The sequence below is a fragment of the Haplochromis burtoni genome, unplaced genomic scaffold (genome assembly GCF_018398535.1).
Source record: "Haplochromis burtoni strain Fernald_Lab_line unplaced genomic scaffold, NCSU_Asbu1 Contig_10, whole genome shotgun sequence".
Lineage (NCBI taxonomy): Eukaryota > Metazoa > Chordata > Actinopteri > Cichliformes > Cichlidae > Haplochromis > Haplochromis burtoni.
Genome location: NW_024582371.1, coordinates 2,817,670 through 2,844,386, shown reverse-complemented (window position 1 = coordinate 2,844,386; position 26,717 = coordinate 2,817,670). Strand labels below are relative to the sequence as shown.

Here is a 26,717-nt window from a genome sequence, read left to right as displayed (position 1 = left end):
TCTGCAAAATGATGCCAAAGTGCAAAAAAATGACATTTCCCCAGAAGACAGCTTTGGAGAAATTTTGCCCCATCATGATGGTGACTGTACAGTAGATACTGATGGGAATAAGGCTCAAAGTTTGGTGCTGTTTCATCTTCATCACCTAAGTATAGGGTGAGAAACAGGATACAGCTTGGATGGGTCATTAGGCTGTCACAGGACTAACATATAGAGACAAACAGCCATTCACACCTAAGGTCAGTTTAACCAGTCCCCACGCAGGTCGTTCAGCTGTGGGAGGAAGCCAGCATACTGAAAGAAAACTCCACAGTTTCAGTTTCAAGCTATACAAAAAGGCTCAAAGCTGTAGCTGAAATCAGGAGCTTTTATAAATTATACTCTTGTAGCTAAACAAAGCCATGCTCAAAAAAACCAAAATCAACCAAAAAATTTAAAATGCGAAGTTCTGCTTCCTTATCCAGCAACAGGCTTTTTTTGCTAAAAATCTCCACAGAGCTGAAGTTCAGGTGAGTTCAGGTTCATAATTTCTTTGGATTCAAATGATTATTAAAGCAGCTTTAATAATCAATTTACTCAGCACCGAGAATGAAAAGCATAAAAAGCTCCACAGATCGCTGCTCTGAGCTTTTTTTGTTTTTATGATAGCCTTCATTAGCACAAAGGCAGCCTGGCCTCCTGTGTCACATACAGTTCTGATCATCACTGCTGTCCTATACAGCCATTAATCAGAAAACAGACATTCTTCACACACCCTGCTTTACTAAAAAAGGACTACCTCAAGTGGAAAGTTTGTTATGCAAATGCCTTGAGGGACTGCAGGGAGAAGTGTCAAGTGTGATGGATGTATGGCTAAAAATCTAAATATTTCGGCTGCTGTCCCAGCTCCTGGACTCAGTCCTGTTGCACTGTTGCACTGGATGCTTGCTACTTGCCAGAGGGTGGGGAGAGGGATTGAGGGTACACAGGAGCAGCATGAACCATACCCCTCCTTTCTGTGTCGCTTTCTCTTTCCTCCCCCCTGTTTGCAGTCTCCGACTTTGATGTAGCACTGCTGGTTGTGCCATATTTTTCTTGGCTATTGAATCCAAATGGAAAATCCAATGTAACAAAGTTCTCGCCGCTGCCCAAGTGCATAGATTTAGCTTTTATGTGACTTTAAAAGATGGAGGAACTATTTGAAGGTGACACTGGCACTCTAATTCCCCCCCCTAATCCCTAACTTAACACAGAGCTCTTTTGCGAATGAGAAGTCTCTTCCACACTCTAGCTAATGCTAGAGCTGTCCTTTGTATGGAGGTAGTGACATCATCACTCCAGGACACGTTCATTATCAGCCACCTGATGACATATGAGCAAGTTGAATTTGTTGTCCTGGAGACAGAAACACTGGAGTATATACAACGCATATCTCTGGCCACAGGACAGCAAAGCCTGGTGGGACTTTACACGCAAGCCTCACGGCTTGAATTTTGCACAAATGCTTCACATCAGGAGCTTATCGCTAAAACAATAACTGACAAACGCAAAGTGGAGATAAGTTAAGGAAAACAGCAGTCGTGCCACTCTTGGTAGCCTGAATTCAATCCAAGCCAGACGTACAACAGTTGCTCAGAATATTAGGCTTACAAGATGATCCAAGAGAAACATGTTTCTACCCGCTGAGTTACTGTTTTCCATCAATGAATCACACACACATTACGAGGAATTTGTGTTTGCACTCTTTTGACAGTAATTACTTATGTTGTCAAATTTATAATAGCGTTTCGGAATGGCATGCCATAGGCGGCATTAGGGTTACAGTAGGTATAGTCTGCAATGTGTGCATCTATGAGCAACGGGAATATTTTGGACTTCACCAACTAGATGAGGATTTACAACCATGCCGAGACCCGGAGGATCCCAACAAAGGTTCTGTTTGGACCCGCGAGAATCTCTCTCCAGGCAGCTGTCGGTCTGGCCGGTGGCTCCTGACAGCAGTGGGACTGTAACACTGGATCCAGTACAGGGGAGACAGATGCAGCTGCCAGGGTTTACATGACACTGCCAATGGAAAGATGGAGCATTTAAAATAAAATACATCAGTGGAAAGACCAGCAGTAAAACCAGCTTTCCCTACTGATAAAAGGTGCTGAAAAAACCTGCAAACAAAACAAGCTCTTGGCACTTTGCAATAAAACATCGCTATAAATTTCTCATTGATTAATGGCTTTCCTGTGGCAATGCTAGGCAAAATTAGAGGCGAGACAAGTGGTATTTATAAAATATATTAATTAATAAAATAATATAATTGCCATGCTTTGATTAACTCCTTTGTCTATTAATTTAGCCCAGCCTGAAATATCTCAACAGCTATTGAAATGATTGCAGTAAAATGCAAGCATTCTTTTTCCAGCTATATTTACACTCACAGGCTACTATATGTGTCCAACTGCTCACTAATGAAAATATTTCATCAGCCAATCACATTTAGGAATGATCAGAGGGTCAAGCTGACGTGGTAAAGTTCAAACTGAGCATCAGAGTGGGGGGAAAGAGATTGTTTAAGGGATCTTAAATGTGGCGTTGGTTTGTTGGTGCCAGACGGGCTTGTCTGAGTATTTCAGAAACTACTGGAATTTACCTGCACAGGTTGTTCTCTGAAAAAGAGAAAACATCTAGTGAGTGACAGTTCTCTGTGTGAAAATGCCTTGCTGATGTCAGAGGTCAGAGGAGAATGGTCAGACTGCTTTGAGGTAATAGGAAGGCAACGGTAACTCAACAACCATTTGTTACAACCAAGGTGTGCAGAAGAGCGTCTCTGATCGCATAAATAGACGGACTGCAGCAGCAGAAGACCACGCCGGATGTCTCATCTGTCAGATAAAAACAGGCTCACCAAAATTGATCTGATTTCTGCTGTGATATTCAGAAAGAAAGGACCTATCCTGTCTTGGATCCATGGTTCAGGCTGCTGGTCGTGGTGTAATGGTGTGGGGGAAATTTTCTTGGCACACTTTGAACCCCTTAGCACCAACTAAACCTTATTTAAACAGCATAACCAAACTTTTTTCCATGTACCCTCTGTAATAACAGATCCAAACACGGAATAAAAAACTGTCCAAAGCTGAATGTTCAACCAGTCTTAAACCCTTAAACCTAAACTTTTGGCTGACAGGTATCAGAATCAATCAGAATCAGAACACTTTATTAATCCCAGAGGAAATTATTAGTTATTAAATATTAGTTGCACATACACCTAAACGTCAAAAATGCAGGTGTTAGTCTGCCGTTGCTTAGTCGAGTGCAGCCGGTCCAAAAGTCTACAGCATGGCTGGCACATGCACTCAAGACCACGTATCCCCCATACTGGCATCCTTATACTGGCTGCTAGTCAGGAGTGATTTTATTGTTTGCTCATAGGGCATTGCATGGGTTGGCGCCTCCCTACCTCTCTGATCTTTTAACTTTGCACACTCCCTCTAGACAAGAGAGGTCTGCAGAGCAAATGCTCCTAGCTGTCCCAACGCCTTGGCAGTAGCTGCTCCTAATCTGTGGAACAAACTGCACCTCCACATCAGGTCCTCTCCAACATTAGACACTTTAAAAACCCATTCGAAACCCCATTTTTATTCTTTGGTTTTTAAACCAGACTCTGTTTTTATTTTAGTCGTGTTTTCTCACTGTATGTCTCTATTTTTTAAAAAAATCGACATATTTTTGTGTTTTTTGATTCTACCGGCTGCACAGCCCTTTGGTCTACATCTGCTGTTTTTAAAGCTATTACACAAATAAACTCGACTAATGAAAAATTTAGCTGCTGTTGGCATCATGCAGATTTTTGTTGGTGGTGGCTACAGCTGATTACAACAGTGTGAACCCTCAGGCATGAAGCTGCATTGTACAAACTGAGAGGAAATTTCTTAGCAATATGAGTAACTTCCAAGACACATGGCTTATGTATTATGTTCTATTTTTAAAAGCAATGTCAGCTAATGAAGTGTTCCTGCTGGCACAGGCAGTGATTTGAAATGGCACACGGGTCCATTTTCTGCGCCTGCCTGCCTGTCTTTCTGTCTGTCTCCACTTCAAAGGCATGTATGTATCAGATAGAGCGACCGGTCCAGGTTTCTTGGGGGTGCAGACAAGGTCAACAACATGTGCTATGACTGCTAACCAGCCCCCTGCGGCTCCAGACTGCATCTGTTACATTCCTTGCGAAACAGAACAAAACACGGTCACCGAGTCTGTTTTGGTAACCCGTAGCATGAAACACATTAGTGCCTACATCGGGAGGCTTTAAATGCAAAAGGTTGGGATTACTTAATGCCATTTACAACTCAGTAACTGTACCACCTTTGGCTGCCTTCTCTTGCTGAGCTGGGAGCTCTGACTGCATTACTAAATCAATAAGCCCCTTTCCACTCCCATATGCTTTCGATTTGCTCCTTGTACCTGGATCTTTCTTTGTCAGCGCCCCGACGCTCATGTATCTTCTAAATCTCTTTCACCTATGCTTTGTTTACCCTCCTGTCTGCTCCGCGCTCTCGTTGCTCCTCAGCCATCTTGTCCTTTTTTCATCTCTCTCCCACATTCATCCCTGTCTGTTCTATTTATTCCACTCTCACAGTCTGCCTCTCTGTCCCCGTGTGTTAAATTGGAGCATGGAAACAGATTCCCTTAAGTACCTACTCTGGAATCTCCTACACGATGATAACTCCAGACCCTTTCCATGCAGAGCTGGGAAAAACAGTCAGCCCGAACTCAAATTCGAGTCTCCAGTTTGAGACTTTCCTTGACTATTTTGAAATGTAAATTGCTGAAAATTTAGACGGTGTCACCTCTTTACTCGCGACGTTCATCGGAATATTTACGAGCATATAATTTTGGATAGAATTCATTTGTGAAGGGTTCAAATGGGGGTACTCATAAATTACTTCTACAGAGGAGACAGATGAGCTGTTGTCACCCAGATTTTCTTTTTATGCCACATTACTGCTCTGCCTGAGATCCGTTCCTTGCAGGATCTGGCTCGGATGGATCTGAGCACATCTGGTACCAGACTGCTTGAGACACTTGAGATGACCTTCCAAGCAGACTCTTAGGTGAGCACAGACAGCGACTAGCTTGTCAGAGAGATGATAAATCAGATTTTCTTCATTGTTGCCAAGTGCCACCTGGATTTTTCATTGCTGCCTTTTATACAGTAGGCAAGGAGTCTGTAAAGCTTATGAATAGTTCCATATCATTAATTCAGAGAGTAGTCACTCTCTCCCTCTGTCTGTGTATATATGGGCAGAGCAGTGTTTATTCATTAGGATGAGTGACAGACACCAATGGTGGAAGAAGACTGATTCAGTCCCATGTGAACCTGACGTAGTTGCATCAGTAGGACTGGATCATCAGAACCCAATGAGGCCTTCCACTGTCTACCTCAAACTATTCCCTGCTGCACCATTAGTGAGTAATCTGTTTTCTGAGGGGGGCGGGAGATGTTCTTGCTATTGCTCTCATGCGTTCTCACCGCACGCCCGGAATCTGAAACAAGCGGATACAAAACATCCAAAAGGGGAACGTATTAATGAGTACATTTTTCCTTGTATTATGTATGTTGTGACTGTGCGCCGCATGGAAAGGTGGGCATACAATGCAGAGCAAACAGCTTCTAACCCTGAGAGATGATAGACTTTCCAGCTGGCCTCGGTGTCCAGTGCAGTACTTTGTTTTCTCTGTTTGTATCTCACTGGTGGCACTTAACAACCGCTTCCCTTTCACTCAGTCAAATAAAACATATTGATACAATCTATTGTCATTATGGAAAGTTAACCTTAGGTGATGAAAATGAGCTTAGATATAAGAGGCTTGCCTTTTGTTCTCACTATCTAAGAGGACCCCATCAGACTTTCCACTTTCAGTGGCGTAGAGGTGTTTACATTTACACTGACTGCTTCCAAAAAAAAGGGCACTTCAAAGTGACAGAGCTGCTTCAGTGCCCCTTTGATTTCCCCAGCTAATATTACCGTGTGGTTAAACACGCTGTGTTATTTTATCACTTGATGAAATTCAATTAATTGGTTTGATGACAGGCACGGAGATCACGAACAATGATAATGGTGAAAAACAGTTTTTGTTTAAATCCTGCCAGCATCAAGGCAATGAAAAGAGCTCCACGGACGACTTCAAGGCACACGGTGTGTAATGAAATGCCTTTATTAAAACGCATGCGGCCCTCCTTTGTGGCGTGGCCACTGAAATTTCCATGATTGTTAAAGACACAGAGGTCTCCACCCTTGAGCAGATTTATTTTCACACATGCTGGGTGAGGTGTCTGCAATTCCTCCCTGCCCTGTCATTGTTTGTTCTGCTGTTAAGTGTGAATATGAGCAGAGGCCAGGCAGAAGTATAGCCCTGTTTTGAGGGCTTCTCCTGCTCCGCTGAGTGCCGTTTGCTGATGTCACACCAACTCAACAGCTTTCCAGACGTCTGAGCCATCGGTGGGGTGAGAACGAGACCTTGAGGCTGTGCAGTTGTCCTCTGAGTCTGATGTCAAAATGCAGAAACGGCGTGCATTATTCTCCCTGATTCCAACCTGGCTTATTCATACATGCATAATGCATCAGAACAAGTTTCTAGACATTCTTCACTGCAGTGCTTTGGTGTTAATAGGCTAATAGTGGACTGGATTAAATCCTTTTCTGGGTTGTGTTAAACTAAATTGCAGATGACGTGCATGACCATGTTCTGTGAAGTCATAGCTGTGTTTTCTTGTACTGGTCTGTCTCCCTAATTACTCCTGTGCTCATGGCTGACTTTTGCACACATACCTTTTGTCTGAATGTGGGCAACTCAAACCAACAACTCTTCAATCACCTGGACGCACACCAATGACAATATGTCAAGATGAATGCAGACTTTCCAGTGTGCGCTGCTCCATACTGACTTCAAACGGATGCACACATGATGAACTCCCCGTCCAGACGCTGAAGCATGCAGGGAATGAAATGGAAATCAAACTCAATACTGCATCATCTCGTCGCGTTTTAAAAAACGAGACAGACATGAAGCCTGCAAACACACAAAACTAATAATACCACCATTCCTCTTTCTCGCTCTTCCACACACACGCATATATGCAAGCTCTGTTGCTCCCTCACATACACATGGAAACACACACCTCCCAAATGAATCACCCTCCCAAGTGCTTAGCATCATCAGCATTCCCTGAATCAGCCGTGACTGCAGAGCACAACTACATGACATGAGAGTCTCAGGGGTCAAATGAAATGCACACTCTAAGTGCCACTTCATCTTCAAGGCATAACAGTGAGCAGCGGCTCAAGAGCGAACTCGAATAACGCTGGATTGTGTCAGCCATTGTGCTCCTCTCGCCACTTAATAAGCCTGCATGGTGGCTCATTGTGAAGCGTGGTCCTTTAGCACTTTTCTCCAGCCATGCATGACTTCTCCCCAAATGGGCTCTTCTCCAGCCCCTACTGTCTGTTTATGTAGACTACCACCAGGGCGGCAAGGAATGCACTTCCAATACGATCTGCTCGCACACATCCTTAGATGAGGAGTCTGCTTCGACTTGCTGATATGAGCTGGGGGGTTTTTTTGTTGTAACTTTTACACAGGGGTAAATGTTTTGATTAAAAGGTCGTTACTATTTTGCTAGTCACAATGACTTTGTAGTGGAGGGGTTTGCTGCCGTGCTGACGGATGGATGGCCGCTCCCTGCCTCCAGTGAGCGGTTGAATCAGAGAGGAGCTGTCATCACCGGGCTGCCGACGCTGTTGCTTGAACTGAGAGGAGGGCGGGGTAGTGTGTGTGTGGGGGGGGGGCAAAGAGAGCAGGAGTTAGATGGAGAGCCGGCTAAGGACGATGTGCGAAGAAATTTAGGGGAAGGAGAAGATGTAGGCCTTGAAAAAGAGAGAGAGGGAAGATCATGTGGGATGGAACAGAAGAGGTCAGTATTGGGTGCAGCTCACCTCACACCCCAATCCCAGAAGGCACTGCAGAGAGGGAGTCTGCATTACGTAAAAGGGGGGAAAGCAGGTGGTACTGTCTACGCAGTCCTGCTGTGGCTTTTGGTCCACAGTTAAATGCTCCAGTCATCTGGGGGTCCCATAACATGGTGAAAATGGGGAGACAATTACGCATTGTGCTGATCTGACACGTCAGAAGATGACGGCATGCCATAAAACCTGAGGCGAAAAGGCGTAAAGGGCTGAAGCAGCATCTCTGTGATGGGGTGGATGAAGAGGAGTAGATGAGACTCGCACACTCATAAACAGACATCAGTTTCTGCAGAACTTTCTTTCTTATTTTCATATCTCACAACGATGAGCCTAAAAACACAAATCTATGTTCAAACAAGTTTAATTCCTGGTATAATTGGATTCCTTGATGTTCACCCACAGTCATTCATTATAAAGCTTTAGTGCCCTTTGATGCCAAGACCTGCAGTCGATGAACACGACTAATGAGCTCCCATTAAACCAACATTTGACTACATGCAAATTTGAGCTTGTAAATAGAGCAATCACTAAAAGTTGTAGTGTAGTAAAACACACATATTATGTCTGCAGTTTTAAAGTAGTCGTGCAGTGCCTCCTATTGGGCACTCCTGCAAAGTGCATGTGGTGTTTGGTGCTTTTGTCCCATTTGAATTGAAAACCTCACCTTTATTTTCTGTGTCTTGCATATATTTCAGAGTGTTGCAACAACCAATCACAGATACAATGCTAATAAATAAAAGCCCAAACAGATGAGGTGCAGCAGGTTTCTGCCTCCAATACACTGCATTATCTTTTATTTTGGTTTCACTGCAAGAATGTGATGAAGAAGCTGTAAGTACTTAATTCCAAAACAGAAAAAACACCGGACATCTGTCAACACCTCGAGAAAGCTGGAGATGCCACACTCCTGTCCAGCTAATAAAACTATAAAACAGCAGCCTGTGCCCATCAACTGCACCAGTAAAGAGAGACCAGTGGGATAAACAAAGCAGTGGAAAGGCTGGCTCTTACAGGGCTAAACCTGAAACCCCTGGAGACAATCCTTTTTAACCTCCTCTGTGAGAAGCCAACGCAGTAAACCCTTACAACTTCCACCTCATACCTTGATTGTGTAACAGGAAACTAAATTATGACTTAATGGCCGCACACCGAGGCAACCAGGGGGAGATCAGCGGGCTCGTATTTACTGGAATACTCCTCGGATGATTTCCAAAAATACACGACACGACTTTCAGCTTTATTTTATGTGAAAGTTAACACTTTAAGCAACACATTAATAAGAAACAGCAGGAGAAGAAGTCATTCACTGAGCCTTGTTTAGCAGAGAAGGCGAACATTATTCTTTATGTTAAAAGCTAATGAATTGCAGCAGCAGTCAGGTCTTACCTTCAAACAATGCAGGCTGACTCGGCCTTGGCAGGTCAAAACAATTAGCCTAAGTAATTTCGTGTAAGCATGTGTGAGGCCTGCAGTTATTCTGACAAAGATACAGCTGTTCTACACCCTATAATTGAAACACTTCGGAGTAACAAGGGGGCTAAATTGGAAGAAAGTGCTCCGTTAATGTTAAGTCATTCCTAAGGTGAGGTCCAGCTGGGGACCTGTGGTGTGTGTCATCGCACACTTCACTCCCTTCATTTCTACATCAGCTTCTATGACCTAATTTCAAATCAGGGGGAAAAGAAAAGTGTAAAATCATCCTACATCCTGGAGGTGTTTTCTGAGTAGTATTAATAAACTGATTTTCTGATGAAGACAAAGGTTAAATAAATAAAGGTTAAAAGCATACTGGCTTTCATTTTTAAGGTTTTCATATCAGGACATACAAAATAAAGAGGTCCTAAGTCATCTGATGTAAAGAAAGCCTCAGATGAACTACAAAATGTGACATATTACAGCATGTTGTTATTTATTTAAATTAAGCCAACATTATTTAAGCTAAAGCAGTAGGTGAAAAACTCACCCTTGCTGCTTCCATATGAATTAAGAATGTAAGAAGGTGTTGCTAATCTAACATAATTGATTATCAGCAAGTGTAAGAAACTCTAGTCTGATCTGGAGCATTAAGGCGTGTGTTAAAAAATGCCAAAGAGGAAAGACACCAGGACTGATCTTAATGAGGCAACTTTTCCAACCCAATAGTCTGGGAAGGGTTATGAGGACACAGCATCATGGCTTGGGTTTGCAAATCATATCTAACCAAATCCCAAGACTTCTGTGATAATGTCCCTCGTGGACCAAAGTGGAGATATGTCCGTATGACACAAAGCACCACATTTGGTGAAAAACAACCACAGCATATTAGCACAAATAGCTGACACCAGCTGTGAAGCACGGTGGTGATGATTTGGATTTGTTTTGCAGGTGCAGGATATGAACAAAAAAGAAGAGAATCAATGTACTGCAATAGTACAGTCAACGTCCAGGCAGCAACCTGAGTGAAATGCTGTGGTGGGAGCTTAAGAAACCTGTGCTCAAACAAATGTCCACAAACCTCAATGGACTGAAACAATGGTGTAAAGAAGTGCGGGAACATCTTCTCCAAAACGAAGTGAGACATCGATAAAGCCATACAGAAAATGATTACTTCAAGTAACTGCTGCTAAAAGTGATTCTATGAGCTACTGAGTCATTGGGTTTACTGAGTTTTCCACAACTTTGTTTAATTTTAAACAAAATGGTACAGTGTCACGTCACATGTTGTTGTCCAGCTCAGGTTCCATTTATCTCATTTTAAGACCCGGTTAAGCTACAGATGTTTTTTTTTAATTGTTATTTTTTTATTATTAATGTGAAACCTTAGAATTGACATAGCTGTCTTCTTACCAAGACTGTACCTGAGGGTACTTTGACAGGATACATAAGGAAAATACATGGTTATGTATTTTTCCCAGGTTTTCTGAAGTGTGCTATTTTGAGCTTAGTTCTTTGCTTGCTTGCAGAAAATTTAGACCTTTCCAGACACTCTGACCTGTGACAGAAGTAAAAGTCCAGATGTTACTGATAACATTAACAACAAAAGGGCCCTGGAACCGAGACAACAAGACACAATTGTTTCATCATTAATTTTTACTGTTTTCAGCTGGGCTGGGTTTTTTTTCCGAGGGTATCCATTAAAATGTGTGCTCTTTTGTATTTTTGCTTTTTAATGCGGCTTCTTATAATAGGCTTTATGTTCTTTAATTATTGTAAAACATTGCACAGTGCCAATAAACCAAACCTAACCCTGAGTTGACTGGAATTCACCATGTACAACAGCTGTTCCTTCCTAAAAAACAAAACAAAAAACATGTTAATGTGCCCATCAAGCATATTTGAGCAACTCTACAACAGTAAAAGTAACATTTACCTTTAAAAAAAGAAAAAGAAAGAAGGAACACTAGCCAAACGGTAACTTCAGTGCAGTGAATCGCTCCCCGATGCAACTGATGGATAAATCCCAGGAATAGTAGTCGAACGCGGAAGAGAGCGGAGCGCAGATGGAATATGGCTCTCTCCAGAGGTTTGAGATGCTGTCAGAGGGTTTTCTCGTGGATACCTGTTCTTATTATCACCGCCGTTGTCTTGTGGTCGTATTACGCCTATGTCTTTGAACTATGTCTTTGTAAGTATGGCAAACTGTGTTGGTTTCCCCCGACTTTGGTCGTTTAGATACAGACACCGCAGACTACCGCACAGCGGTGTTGACATAACGTTATAGAAAGAGCAGGAAGTGGCTTCGGGTGTGTGCGTTCATTTACTTAAAATACAATCAGATTCTCCTTAAACCTAAACTAATTTCCCATTTCCCCCTACAAGCTCAGTGGTAATTCCTGGTTTTATACCAAAACTGTTGTGCTGTTATTCCTCTTAGCTAAGTACAACCTGACAGTCTGGCTAGTCGTGTTAGCCGGTAAATGCTGTTTCAGTAAACAATAAACAAACTAGTGTTAGCCGAAACAGTTAGCTAGACTGTTGTCAGTCAGCCAACTTGGGTGTATTTCTGAAATCATGTTCTTGTTTTAACAGTTACAATCACCAATACACTGGAAAAAGGTAAGCTACCCTCTCGTCTCAGTGTAATGTGCACTGTTGAACCATGAACTAGAATAACACCGGGCTTGTTTCTGATATATTATGTATTATGGTGATTATTTCTTGTGCTTGCAGTGGCCTATTTGCTTTTATTTCATGTTTGCTTTGTGATGTTCTCCTGGACCTACTGGAAGTCAATATTCACCCCTCCTGCGTCTCCATGCAAAAAGGTCTGGAGAGCTAACCTGAATATCACCAATTAACTGTGGCCTATGCTGAATATGTTGTATGCAAATATCTGTCTGTCTGCTTTAGTTTCAGCTGTCATACTCAGACAAGCAAAGGTACGAAATGGAGGACAGACCAGATGCTCAGAAGCAAATCCTGGTTGAGATTGCAAAGAAGCTGCCTATTTTCACTCGAGCCCAATCTGGAGGTAAGCAGTGAAAGCATGTGAAATCATGTGAACTGTTTTTTTTTTTCTTCTAATTTTCTTTGTCCACCTTATTTGATATAGAGTTGTGCACTAACAAGACAGGTATATTAGCCGCAATCCATCATCTCACACATAATCTGTGTTTGGTGAAAGGAAATGGGTGAGGGCAATTAGCTTTGTGTGCGCTCCGGAGCATCTTCATCCAGAGTAATCAGCCAGTATATCTCTTTCATTAATGCTGATTGGTAAGACTTAAGTTCTGGGCTGCAGGAAGTATTTGAAGGGCAAGCTCAGCTCAAATGTCGTCCATTCAACTCGCCATCCTCTTGTCTCCAGCTATCAGGTTCTGCGACCGCTGCCAGGTGCTGAAGCCTGACCGCTGTCACCACTGCTCCGTCTGTGAAATGTAAGACACCCTTTCCTCCCCAATCTCTTCATCTGGAGATGGAGAGAGGCAATTAGATATTTGTTGGCCAGGGACTGTTGTGATAATTAGAGGATGTTGCTTTTGTTTGCCATGTCATGTCTTGAAGACATTATTCCAAAGATCAATCAGTGCAGAGGTTTAGCAAAGGGAACGAGCCGATAGCTGCCAGTGTACATGTTAAAGAAAGCTGTAAGAAAAGCTTGCCTAACATGAAACAAATGCCATTAAAATGATATAGAAACCTTGTCTTGCTTTTAAGGTGTGTCTTAAAGATGGACCATCACTGTCCCTGGTAAGTTGTAATCTCTTCCTCTTCGTCAGTGTTTAAATGGTGAAATAAATGTTTTGTTCTAAAACCAGAATGTCTTTTTCCTTTTAAGGGTGAACAACTGTGTTGGTTTTTCCAACTACAAGTTTTTTCTCCTTTTCCTTGCCTACTCTATGGTGTACTGTATATTCATTGCGGCAACAGTCTTTCAGTATTTCCTCAAATTCTGGGAAGTGAGTGTCATTCTTGCTTTATGACTCATATTCACAAGTTGTCATAATGTCATTTTGAAGTCCTTATAGTCAGCAGTATTGTATTTCCGCAAGATTCAAGCATTCTGTCATAGTTTATTCTCAGGTTTCTAGCACTCTCATTTCTCTCTTTCCCAGGGGGTCTTGCCAAACGGGCCTGCAAAGTTCCACGTCCTCTTCCTCATGTTTGTGGCTCTCATGTTCTTTGTCAGTCTCATGTTCCTCTTTGGCTACCACTGTTGGCTTGTGGCCAAGAACAGATCCACATTAGGTGAGAATTTGACGCATTTACTGATTAAACCCTCCTCCTTAAGAAATTGATCTCATTTATTTAATACATTAACCACACATTAAATATGGTATGCAGAATTGAAAGGTTGACAGGGGAAACCTAACTAGTTTCATATCTGTTTTTTAGAGGCCTTCTCAGCTCCGGTTTTTGCCAACGGACCAGACAAAAACGGCTTTAACGTCGGCACGCGCAGAAATCTGGAGCAGGTATTTGGAGAGAATCGGAGATTGTGGTTCATCCCCGTCTTTACGAGGTGAGTTTGTTGTCAGGAGGCAACTCGTTGATTTCTATAATGAGGTGATGGCATTTTGGCATCTTTACACTGAAGTCTTGGCCCTATAGTTTGCAACAGAGTGTTGAAATACACAGAATTAATTCAGAGTGCAACGTGTGCCAAAGCCAGTACTCACAGAACATGATCTGGATCCTCACCAAAAGCTAATGGATACTTCCTCTGTTCACCACCACTTCTCCACCAGGTTCATGGAATTTGGCCTGTTAGTTCTTGCATAATGTTGTGGACAAAGAGGCTGAGCAAGTGTCTGTACCTCAGCTTACTGCCATGGTGGAGGAAGAGTTAGAGATCAGTATAATGATTTAAGTAGTACACTGAATATTTGAAGTATAAGGGATATGAATAATTGATGGGGAACAATATGACATTGACTTCAGAATACAGAGTAGTTTTTACATCAAGCTGCAGTGGAGCTAATGAATAACATGCATAGTGAAGAATTTGATCAATGGTTGGAACTTATTTAATAGTTAACTGGATCTTTAACAAGCTTCCATCTGTTTCTGTACCTCTTATATGTCAGCCAAGGGAATGGCCACTACTTTGCTTTGAAGAACCGGAGCTCTGAATCCCAGAACCCCTTATTAGCTAACGAGGACATGTGGGAAGAGTCTGATGATGGGTCTGAGGAGGGAAGCTTGGGTGAGTTTATTTAAATTCTGTCATATTTAAAATACACAGAGCTGAAAACGCCTTTTTCTCATTAATGCCCAATATACTGTATATCCTATTCAACTTATATCATCCAGGACAGCTGTCATGACCTGCTGGTCAACATATCTTCACAGTAGCACCTGATCCATGAAATATATGGTTCTTGGGTTCTATTTACTCTAGATGAGATTGCTGGTGCTAAAGACACAAGTAGCTTCCTTCCACAAATAATTGGCTCTAATACTTTTGCTTTTTTTTAAAAATCCATTAAAAACCTCTTAAGAGACTTAATGCTTGAGTTTTTTCCAGAATCTGTTAGTATCTAATTACAGTTATCTTTTGTGTCATTTTGACCTTTGTAGTTGCTTTGCACTGTGAAATTTAAAAACAAAAATAAAGGGTGAGTCATGCGAGTCACAGGCAAATGCTTGCAGGCATCCGGTGACTTTTACTGTATTTTCTAAACAAATATTTTACCTACTCTATCACCTTCAGGTCTTACAAAAACAAGTAATAGTGTCCAGTGAATACTTGTGCTTTATAAGTTATTTGTGCCTGTCTCTTATTTATGTTTTTTATTCCTATGAAAGTCATATTTATTGCTCGAGTGTAGTGACAGAGAAAATATCCATTCAGAGACCCCGACTTTTCCGTAACTTGACTTTCCAAATATGGAATCCCTGCACTGAAACATCCAAAAACAAACGTTGTTGGAGGTCACACAGTAGGAGCAATAAGATGGGCAAGGTTTGTAACCTTGGGCTAACGGCGGAGGCGATGGGACACAGTAACGACACCATGCAACGGCAGATTAGTTCAATATTTGTTCAGTTGAAATGACCTGAAGGCTTCACTATAAACTGCTGCTGTGTTTATATTTTGCTACCACCTGCTGGTCACATGAACCACACTGTTCACTACCAGATGCATCGTTTACAACAAAACCACAGAAAAAATTAATTTACATGCTGATTTTTTTTTTTTTTAAATCATTCCAGCAGAGGATGTGGACCCCTCTGTTACCATAGAGATGGAGGAATAATTTACACTGGTGGAGACCTGGACTTGTATCGCACACACTGTGTATTGAGAGGTAAATGCATTCCAAATCACAAGGACGTTCAGACACACCGAAGGGGCCCAAACAAGAGGATTAAGACCTGCGTTTGGACTGTCGTTGCCAACTCTACCCCGATGCTTCACATACTGATGAAAAAAGGAACTCATTGGATGACCAGTGGAAGCATCGCCTCTCATGTCATCATAAAATTTTATTTTCGGGGCAAGTCAAGTGTTTCCTGTTTTACAGAAAAGCAACTGATTTCTTTTTTTTTAATTACAGAGAAAATATTTTACCTGTATTTGTTATTCTTGACAGAGCACTAAACCTTTACAGCTTCTGTCTGGCAGTGTGCAATTTTACAGGTTTCTGTTTGAGAGTTAAGCTTACAGTGTTGCACCTTATGGTTTCTTTGGTGGGGGACGGGAAGGGAACTCGCACTCGTCAGGCTCCAGAAGTCTCATAGTGACTGAGTTGTCTACAAGTTTGAGGTTTACAGCATTTAAACATAAGATTTGACTTAAACATATTATTAAAAAGCTAACTTAACCTGAGCCTTACTAACAAGTATTCCTGCTTTTGGAGTCAGTATCTCCTCGGAATGTATCCTCCTGCTCCTCATCATCCTTTTGAGTACTTTGCACCAACATCTTGGGCACTTCTTCCCCCATTATGGAGTATTTTATCCTCCCTGTTGCAGTTCGAATGTCATTAGCTCAGTGTCTAATCACAATGGTGACTGTAACAACAAGACAAGCATAAATTTGGTCATAGTTAGACCTGATTACATGTTACATCTGAGTATTATGGCAAACTTGATATGTCTATCTATCAGTGGAGTCATATTCTGAATATACTGTATATCATGGCTTAAAAGCTGTTTGCTACATTGATTAAGGAAGGATGCAGTGATTGGTTAGATTTGTCTGGGGTTTGAGCATATGAGATTTACTGAGACTTTTTTTTTTTAAAAATCTAATCAGTCTTTTTATCATTAGCTATCCCTGGGAAGATAACACTTTGGATGCAGGGGATTAAAAGTTGCTTTTGTTATAGACACATAAACATGCATATGAGAGGGCATAGGGTCTTCTATGTCTGTTTTTGATCTTTTTAGATAAATACACTGTACATATTAACTGATCCTCATCAACAGGTTGGTAGAGGGCAGTGATCTTCTGCAATATAATGTTCTGATTATTATTATTTTTTTTACCTGTGTTTATGTATTTTAATACCAATGAAAGCTAATCTTATTCAGACTGCTTTTGTGTATTTAAACAGCGCACCTGGCAGAAAACCACTTCTTTAACAAAGTAAACCCATTTATTCAGTCACGCATAAGAAGTTGGGTTTTCACCAGATGTGTGTACAGTTGTATGTTGAAGCTTAAACTTTTTGTCAGATCAGTTTTTGCCCAAGTTGAGTGACCTAAACTAAATGCTGCTCATATCTGAGAAAGGCTTCTGTTCATTCTACTGAAACTGTAGGTTATTTATCAGGGATATGTGAAAGCTTGTATAAAAGCATTGAGAAGGATATGGCTGTTGAGTGTATCATTTAGTCTTTTGTCTATTTATTGTTATAAAAGTCTGCCTTTTTTTTTTTCTCTCGTGTATCGAGTTTGAACCATACCTGCTGCAGGCAGTGTCTGTATATTTTGTTCTATTACCGGTAAGTGAACTATTGAAGTAACATACTTTAATCAAACAGAACATTTACAACTTGAGAAGGCAGGAGTTCAATGTTGCTAGAGCACATGTGGTCCCCTCTTTAACCCGTCTTTGGAGTATGTGATTGTGGTGCTTCCCTTTTTCCATCACGTCAAAACTACCAATAGTTTCATTTGCTGTTCTTTGTAAACAAATATTCTTTATTGATCCAGCAGATGTTGTAACATGCAGAATAAAATGATCCAAGTTGAACTCTTTACATGGTTCTGTGTAGTCTTTTTATAGTATGACTATACACAGCATAGAATAATATATACATTTGATTAATTTGATATCAGTTTTTGAACTTTGTAAATGAGAAGCAGTACTTCGCACAATGAGGAGAACATGACAAATACATTGCAAAATATATTAAAAACCAAAACTATTTGCAGATCATGTTCCTCGGGTTGTCCTCCATTTAGTCGGTGCCAAAGTACCTCTGTCCGAAATGTGTTGGAGCCACCGGGTGGACTTCTGTGGTCAGAATTGTGATATCTGGGAACTCCTGGATTATAGATTTTGCTCCTAGAAGAAAAATGTACAGTTGGTTCACTTTCTGTCTGAAATCTAAGCCACTGATGTGCTGAATTAACAAAAGCAACTAGCAGCCAAAACCTGAAGCTTTTCTGAGGTAAGACTGCTATGAAATGCCAGTTCATGACCAGGATGGAAAAAAGCAACCATCTTATTTCCCACCATCTTCAGCTGTACTGTGATGAGGTTAAGCACAGCTCAGGTAAGCTGATAAAGGGGCCTAAAGCTTAAGAAGCAACAACACTGACATATCCTCACTTTTTAGGTTTATACAGCAAACATTAAAAAGTAGATGCATATTTACATGTTCACCTGTTCCAAAACAAAATTATTATTTATCTGGCATTTGGCACTGTTTTTGTTTCTACCAACCCCCGAGGGGAATAATCTACCTTTAAGTCCACTATGTTCATCAGCTACTCCACTTGCTACCTACTGTGGCTTTTAAGTGCTTTTTTATTAAAGGCAGTTGTCTGCTGTAGCTGCAAATGGATTGAGAATGAACAAACACTAAACAATGAACTGAAACTCACTATAAAGTACTGACTAAGCAGAGCTGCAGGGGATCCTGTCAGTTCATTACAACTCCTTTAGCACTGTCAGATACACTGTTAGTATAAAAAATACTAATTATAGATTATTTAAAATAATGTAATGGTAACACAATGGTCTCATTCCACATGACAATAAGATTACCAACATTGGTGTCCAGGAATCACTTGAATCATCTACTTTATTATTAGGTACATTTTGCTAGTATTAAGTTGGAGCCGCTTTTGCATAAGGTGCTGGAAAAATTCATCAGAGATTGGAGTACAGCTAACTCACTATCACTGTCTCTAACCAGCTTGAGATGACTTGAGCTTTGAGCTCCTGCTGTGTTATCCTGCTGGAAGCAGCCACCAGAACATGTGCACACTGCGCTTATAAATGGATGGAAAATGCTGACACTACCATCCAAATGTCGCTGCAAAAATAGAGACATTAGACCAGGTGACGTTTTTCTCAGACTTCTATTATCCATTTTTTGTGAACTTCTGTGAACTCTAGCCTCTGTTTTCTGTCCTTAGCAGACAGCAGTGGCACCCAGTGTGGTCTTCTGCAGCTGTAGCCTATCTGCTACAAGTTTTGATGTGTTGCACATTCAAAGATGCTCTTCTGCATACCTTGGTTCTAAAATGTCTTTTTTTTTGAGTTGGTGGTTCCTTCCTCTCAGCTTAAAGCAGTCTAACTTTTGACATCAACAAGGCATTTTAACCCATAGAACGCCTGCTGACTGGATTTATTACCTTTTTAGAACATTCTCTGAAACTCTAGAGATGATCGTGTGGGAAAATCCCAATAGATCAGCAATTTCTAAAACACTTAGACCAACCTCCTTGACACCAACAACCATGGAATGTTCACTTACATCACCTTTCTTGCCCAACTTGACATGTCTACATGCATTGGGTTGGTGACGTGATTAGCTGATTACATACTCGTGCCTGTGAGTTGAGCACCTGTAACTAATAAAGCGGCCACTTCTGTATATAGTGTAGACCAGGGTTTGATTACATGGTAAAAGGAAATGTCTTTAAAAAGGCTTCATCCCCTTCAGAGGATTAAATAGCTTTTTATATTTTAATGGCAACATGTGCTTAATATATCAACGTTTCATATATTTAAGTGGAATAAATCCATTAAACATCAAAACAATCTGGCCCAAGCTAAAGTAGAGAAAACTATAAACGTGCAGAAGTTACCATAGTTTACTGATGACTGCTGAGCAAGACTTCAGATCAGCAGCGCCACAGAACCTCATTGTTGTTGGCAACAGTATTTTTTATATAGACACTGATGCAGCAGAAACATGAATGGAGGAGCAATAGAGGACAAAGTGTGTGATCTGGGAGGTAAACAAAACCGAGCTGGTGGCGACTGCACTTGTGTTGAGCTGTCTGGCTTACCATGAGGTGTGGAGAAGAGGCTGAGTAGGATAATATGTTTGGGTTGGACCCTGTGCTCTTTCAGCACCCTCACAGCCTCAATCACGGTGTTCCCTGTACCTGCAGACACAGAACAAATAAGGTTTGCTTCACATTCCTGCTTATTTGCTGACTCATCTCAAGAATATGTGACAAGTCGTAACAGATTCCCAACACAAACTACATAATTGCAATTTTCCCAATTCAAATATATCCAACTCATGCATTATGAGCATCTTAAAAGGAAAGGAAAGTGAATGTGTGCTGATTGATGTGCCCATGAGTCTGGACAATTGACAGGCTTTAATTTCACATCCAGTTAGCATGCATCAATGAAACCATATGTTCCATCATTCTGACATTATAAAATATACCTTGAGCCTAGCTTGGTCACTTTTTTTTTAAAGCTGAGAACAGAAAAATGCTGCTTTGTGACACAGGGAAACCGGGGCTATTAAGATACTATTTTTGTTGGCACTCATTATGTTATTCAGCAGCCTGGTGGCTATCTCCCAGGCAATGTATAATTAGCCCCATGAGAACTATAATTATCAGAGCAGTGTGAATGGGCCGGCATGATGTGGAAATGCAGACTTGGTGGTGAAGGTCAACTCAAGGGAGATTTTCCAAAATGAATAAATACAAAAAACTTTTTTTCTTTTTACACTTGCACAGAATTGAACATCTCTTGACATTTACGTGCTACTGAAGGTGACAAACTGGAGTCACCAGCAAGAAAAAACGAGCTCAGCCATCTTGTTACTTACTGAGAATGGGGTACATGAGCAGCACTTTTCTTCTATACACATCTGGGGGGAACTTGGCATAGTAGACCTTGGCTTTCTGTGTCTCTTCGTCACTCTGTATGAGGATCTTGCCAATGCGGATAGAGCGGCAGCAATCACGGAGACCCTGCTCCATGGCCTCGCCTGTGAGAAAGCACGTGAAATGCAACTGTGGTTGAAAGGTTGAAATATATTTGTTGCTTAGGGTTAGTTTTGTCTTCATCAGCGGCGATTTCCAGCAGACCTGCACCTACATGTGTGTTGCGTCTCATTTCTCCAGTAAGACACGCTCACGCCATATCGGTTTGTTTGAAATTACAAGAATAATTATCAGCAGCGCTAATCATAAAAATACATTCCGGATTTTCCTAAACCCAAAGTCACCTAAAAATATTAAAGAAATATAAAGACATGGCTGGTGCCATTTAAAAAACAAGCAAACAAACAATGCTATATATAAATGCAGAATTGCCCGCTTTCCTCCACAACCACATAGAAAAGTTCACACACTGGTCACACTGTAAAGCATTCAGTCTTCATTACATTACAGCGCTCTACCATGACATGCTCAAAGTCAACCCACGAGGATGTCAAGACATGACTGTGGTATGGAAAACAATAGAACCGGTGTTTTGACTTAGCTGATGTGTTACCTTTAAGGTACAGTATTTGAGTTTTATACTTCCTGTGTTTTATTCTAGCATGACTGTCAAACAGGCAAAACAGGCTTTGCAGACAGCTATGGTAACAGTCTCATTAAACCAAAAGGATAGATAACAAGTGTCACTTCTGGTTGTGTGGTCTGCTGACAGCGAAGCCTTCAGAGACTGTGCTCTCTACAAAACTAAAGACAAATAGCTGTCTCAAATGCCTAACATAACGTTTACACAACGTAGTATTCAAACAAGAGAGTAGTTAGTCTATGATCCAGCGCAAACGATAACCCGAGCAAGAGCAAAACAGATGCACAGTATGAGTACACGGTTTCATGGAAGACTTATGTGTACCTAGGAAAGACACAAATTTGTTTTGATAGGTGTGCTAGAGAAGGTTTAACTTACCACTCCTCATAATGCTGACTCCACAGTTGCCTCTTTCAAACTTGACACCCTCATACTTGTACCCTGAGGGAAAAAATGAAGCAGAAACAGTCACAAAATGTAGCTGTTCAGAAAAAGCCCACACAGTCATATAATGCTGGGAGTTAAAACACTCAAACACTGGAGCCCACTGGTCAGAATTCAGAACTCTGTTTTTGTCTAACCTAGTCTTTACACCTGAATAACGACTTTGTTATTACAGAGAGATCCTCCTCACCTGTCGGTGTGGTCACTGTGCACTCAGAGTAGGGGAGCTGGTTCAAGCCCTCTTCAACTACAAGCCTGATCTGGTTTTTTACAACACAAACAGACTTTATTTATAAAATCTTCACACTCTTACAGCATACTGTATTAAAGTCATGATCTTACCAGTCGGTCCGCACAAAACACAAAATCTCCTCTGCTGGTTGTCCTGAAAATGTAAATATGAGTTTGATTAGATCATTTTAGATCAGGGGTTGGCAAACTTTTACTATGAAAAGGGTCATTTTCAAGCAATTCTTAACCTGTAAAGAACATCTGATATTTGCAATGCCTATTTATTTAAGCCATTTGTTATACAGTCGTGTGAAAAAGTAAGTTTCCCCATGACAATATGTACTTCTTTGAAAACTTAAAGGATACCCCATGATTCAATAGTTTATTATTTAGCAGTAATTGTTTTCTGTATGGCGTTTTAAGTCTCTCACATCATTGTGGAGGAATTGTGGCTCACTTGTGGCGCACTTACAGTGCTATTTGTTCATTGAGGTTTGCAGGCATTCATATATGCACAATATTTTTAAGGTCCTGCCACAGAATTTAATTAAGGCTGAGGTCTGGACTTTGACTGGACTGCTGCAACATCTTTATTCTTCTCTTTTTCAGTCATTCTGTTGGCGATCATTGTCCTGTTGTGTGACATCAAGCTTTAGCCCATGGCCTGACATTTCACTGTAAAATACTTTGGCATATGGTCGACTAAGTGACTGCAATATGCTTAGGTATATAGCTGCAAAATAAGCTTAAATCATCACCCCTCCTCCACCATGCTTTACAGCTGGTATGAGGTATTTGTGCTGATGTGCTGTGTTTTGTTTTTCGGAAACGTGAACCCTGGCCCAACATTTTGTGGTTTGTTCAGATCAACTTTGAAACAACCCCCTCTGCTAGGTTATTTTTCAAGAGAAGATGTATTCTCCTGGCAACCCTTCCAAACAAACCAGACTTGTTCAGTCTTTTTCTGATTGTACTGTCATGAGTTTTATCATGCTAACTGAGGCCTGTAGAGTCTGAGATGCAGCTCTTGGGAGTTTTTACAGATTATCTGAGCATTGCATGGTTGTTAACACACACCTGAATGCTCCAGACCAGCAAATTGCCAAAATGTCTGCTTTTACAAAGATCCTGACAGTTGATGATGATCAGACTATCAGCACTGCATAGTCCTGTGGAAACTCCTTTTTACATGACTGTATGCATGTCATTTTTTAATTCTTATCATGTGTTAATGAAGAAGGCACCAACTATTATTTGGATGTTTGCCCATCAAAATACCAATAACAGTAAAAATGCAAATCTTTTACTACATGTGACTACTTTAAAGTGGGCTATTCATAATTAGTATTTTAACTTTTCGTTTTCATTACAATAATATCATTTTTGTTGCATTTATAGTTCCTAATGATCTATTTTTTAAGCTACATGCGTCTCTGAGCTGGTTGATACTCAGCACTGCTCTGATTCAAATAATCTTATTACTGCTTCAATTTCATCTCTTTTTGTGTGAACAGACGACAACTATTCCTGTTTGTATCAGGTAAAGTAATACAAGGTTATAACTACACAAGACATCTTAACAACTGTAAGATATGTTGGTTCTTTTGATACAATAAATTATTCTCTCGTTGAAAGGCTTAAAAAATGTTGTAGCTGAACCTGTTATGATAGTTACTATGACGTTTCCTTGAAGAAGCATCACTTGTTTTAGTCACAGGTAGAGCAGGGCGATATGGCCAAAAATATTTATCACGATATATATTTGAAAATTTGCGATAACGATATAACTGACGATATAATTGATGCGAGACAAAATACAACTCCACAACATTACTAGCGCAAAAAGACAACCTTCCATTTATTTTCACTTAAACAAGAAGCTGGTTTTTATGTACATTAAAGCTTTATAAAAATGTAACAGTGCAAATGCAAATTCCTTGCTGAAAGTTTAACCAAAAGGCATTTCCAGTAGAAATGGGCTGACATATCCTGAGCATAACCATGTATAATATCCACTGAAGTTAAAAAGAGGTGCTTTGCAACATTAAACTGCAGTGTGCAGTACGTATTTTTCGGACCATAAGGTGCACGGGATTATAAGGCACATTAAGCGAAACAAAGCAGTCAGATAAATCAAACTTTATTAAACTCATTCTTCTTGCTTCCTCCACTTCTGTACCATTGATTCATTAATGTTGAATTCTCTGGCAGCTGCTCTATTCCCATGTTGTTGCAGTATATTAATGACTAACCTCGTATTGTGGATGGATTATCTCAGTTGTTCTCCTGACTGAAGTTTGGTCCGTTTACAGCATCCTGCCATGCGATTGCATTTGTCTCTAACTATCAGAAACCTTAACGTTAACTTTTTTAAGTGGAAAAGTGTTAGTGTTCGTCCTCCAGCTTCACTGTTTATATTATGCTAACATAGCTGTGTTGCTAGCGATCACGTAGCACATCATTATATACCAGCTAGCCCAACTTCAGTAACCCTACAAACGTCACTGCTGTTTAGTTTCCTGTCTTCATTTATGTTGGAAGTGATAGCAGAGCTGTACGTTTGATTTTTTTCAGAAATCTCTCAGTCAGAACATGCTATATCATGCTTAGGTAACTAGCGAAACTAGCGAGCTAACTTCCGCTAGCTTCCTGCTAACTTCTAACTCCGTTAAATGTAATAATTTTGTTTTCATGGATGCCTGGAAGTTAAACTTCATAGTTACACCTGGTAAAGCAGCAATGCTGATCGTTTTATTAAAGATGAAAGAATTTAGACAGTTTTTAACTCTCAGTGATGCTGCAGTGTTGTTTGACCTGAAGGATATGGAGTTTAGGACCCAGATTACTCCCAGATTTAAGAGCATCTTAGTCCGACAATAACGACGGCCGCTTGCATGTTCTGCAAAAAAATGTGCTTTGTCGTGTATCTGACGGACAAACACCAAACCAGTTCCACATCACTGAAGTTGCACCATTTTTACAAACCAATTCTGGTTCATTTGTTTCACTCAACAATCGGCCATGTGCGTATGAAAACAAAGGCACTGCGCATGCGCGTTTTACTCATATTCTATCGCGATATTTCATTTTCCTATCGTTGCCTAACATTATACCGGTATTACCGTGAACGGTATAATATGGCCCAGCCCTAGTCACAGGCATGGACAATATTGCACATACTGTAGTTTCTTTCACCATGTTGAGTCATCATTGAAGCTATATGGGTCATTTCATATCAACTGACTAAATCTGGAAAAAAAATCCCAGCCTGAAAAATTCCCAGGGTGATCATGAACTCAAATTTGCTACATAAAGTGAAGGTCGGAGATATTTGGCCTAAAAAATATGATTTACATAATTTAAGTAGCTCTGTAGATATAGCTGTTTGAAAATGCCCCCAACTTAGTCACAAAAGATATATCTATCTATCTATCTATCTATATATATATATACATTTAAAAAATAAAAAATATTTATATGAAAAAATATCTATTTTATGAGTAAACTTATAACAATATAGAGGTAAAATGTTGCAGTTTCTTTAATAAGAAGCGCCCCCCCCTCTAACATTTGAAAGGAAATTGGAGATGGTCAGGCTGAAAGCATTTCTCTGTGCGCCCCAGGGTGGCTGTGGCTACAATGTAGCTTGCCATCACCTGTGTGTGAATGGGTGGATGACTGGATATGTAAAGCGCTTTGGGGTCCTTAGGGACTAGTAAAGCGCTGTATAATACAGGTCATTTACCATTTGGTCATTTGACATATGTTTAAAGAGTGAGTTATTTAAACCTCACGCTTTGTTTTTCTAATATTACATCAAGATCTGAGATGTGCTATACGTTTGCCTGACCTATCTAATATCACTGCAAACTCTTTGACTTCCCCTGGAAATTTACATTCCATTAGATTTTTGGTAAACTGCCTTTTTTAGGATTAGTGGCATCCTTTAAATTACATACCTTCCTGGTTTTCTATTATAGTTCCAGTTCAGTGAAATGAAGAACAGCTACGTTTTTCCATTTACTAATTATAGTTTTCTACAGAGACCATAAACACAAGTCTATATTTTATATAAGGCTCGTTACTTGCTTTTGTACCACAACCACTATGCATATGGCCTGTGTGTCAGTAAACAAGAGCGGGGGACTCACTTGTCTCTGATTATTGTCTGTAATTCACGGATCTGGTCATTCAGAGGAAGCAGCTTAAGCTGGGGTCCCAGGTTGTCCTGGCTGTCAGGCTGTGTTGTGGCATCACTTGGTTCGGAGTTGGATACTACTGCAGGCACGCTGCTGTTACTGTTTGCAAACCGAACTTGCTTCATTGGGTGCTCCTGGCCACTGCTCACATTGTTCAGCTGCTGATTGTGGCATGGCATCCTGAGTAAAAGCAAGAGGTATCTATGCTAAAGTCAGCTAGCTTCTTTCCGCCGCGCCACACACGTACTAACGGTGTGTCACAAGGAACACAACGTGCTCTGCCGTTAGCTTCAACTCTTAAACTTCGAGTAGCTACTGCACAGACACCCCCGTTAGGACTTCACTCGCAGATGTACAGACACCGAAACAGGTCGTGTTAAAAACAATTCCTTGCCAAAACGAGGCGATTAGAAAACCTGCTTGCCTGCTAGCTTTGACACGACGTTAAAGAAGGCCGGATATGAC

General features: G+C 40.8%; 2 protein-coding genes across 2 annotated transcripts; one reads left to right on the top strand and one right to left on the bottom strand.

Moving 5' to 3' along the window:
- The first annotated feature begins 11,375 nt into the window (after positions 1–11,375).
- Positions 11,376–17,302, top strand: zdhhc15b (zinc finger DHHC-type palmitoyltransferase 15b). The gene is made up of 11 exons (XM_005921245.3): positions 11,376–11,601; positions 12,006–12,032; positions 12,147–12,241; positions 12,327–12,447; positions 12,784–12,853; positions 13,134–13,166; positions 13,255–13,375; positions 13,532–13,664; positions 13,812–13,938; positions 14,504–14,622; positions 15,633–17,302. The coding sequence occupies exons 1-11, from the start codon at positions 11,484–11,486 to the stop codon at positions 15,674–15,676; spliced, it is 1,008 nt and encodes a 335-aa protein (XP_005921307.1). The 5' UTR covers positions 11,376–11,483; the 3' UTR covers positions 15,677–17,302.
- Positions 17,303–17,546: 244 nt separating this feature from the next.
- Positions 17,547–26,595, bottom strand: uprt (uracil phosphoribosyltransferase (FUR1) homolog (S. cerevisiae)). Its single transcript, XM_005921244.3, has 7 exons — positions 26,205–26,595; positions 22,165–22,207; positions 22,013–22,082; positions 21,757–21,819; positions 20,678–20,839; positions 19,893–19,991; positions 17,547–17,934 (listed from the first exon to the last, which is right to left on the bottom strand). Exons 1-7 carry the CDS (start codon positions 26,429–26,431, stop codon positions 17,828–17,830), a joined length of 771 nt encoding a protein of 256 aa, XP_005921306.1. The 5' UTR covers positions 26,432–26,595; the 3' UTR covers positions 17,547–17,827.
- Between the last annotated feature and the right edge of the window lie 122 nt (positions 26,596–26,717).

Coding starts and splice junctions, on each gene's coding strand:
- zdhhc15b (XM_005921245.3), top strand. CDS start 11,484: ATGGCTCTCTCCAGAGGTTTGAGATGCTGTCAGAGGGTTTTCTCGTGG. Junction 12,448..12,783: donor CACTCGAGCCCAATCTGGAG/GTAAGCAGTGAA, acceptor TCTTGTCTCCAG/CTATCAGGTTCTGCGACCGC. Junction 13,167..13,254: donor ATGGACCATCACTGTCCCTG/GTAAGTTGTAAT, acceptor TTTCCTTTTAAG/GGTGAACAACTGTGTTGGTT.
- uprt (XM_005921244.3), bottom strand. CDS start 26,431: ATGCCATGCCACAATCAGCAGCTGAACAATGTGAGCAGTGGCCAGGAG. Junction 21,820..22,012: donor CACAGTGACCACACCGACAG/GTGAGGAGGATC, acceptor TTTTTCCCTCAG/GGTACAAGTATGAGGGTGTC. Junction 17,935..19,892: donor CCTCTTCTCCACACCTCATG/GTAAGCCAGACA, acceptor TTTTTCTTCTAG/GAGCAAAATCTATAATCCAG.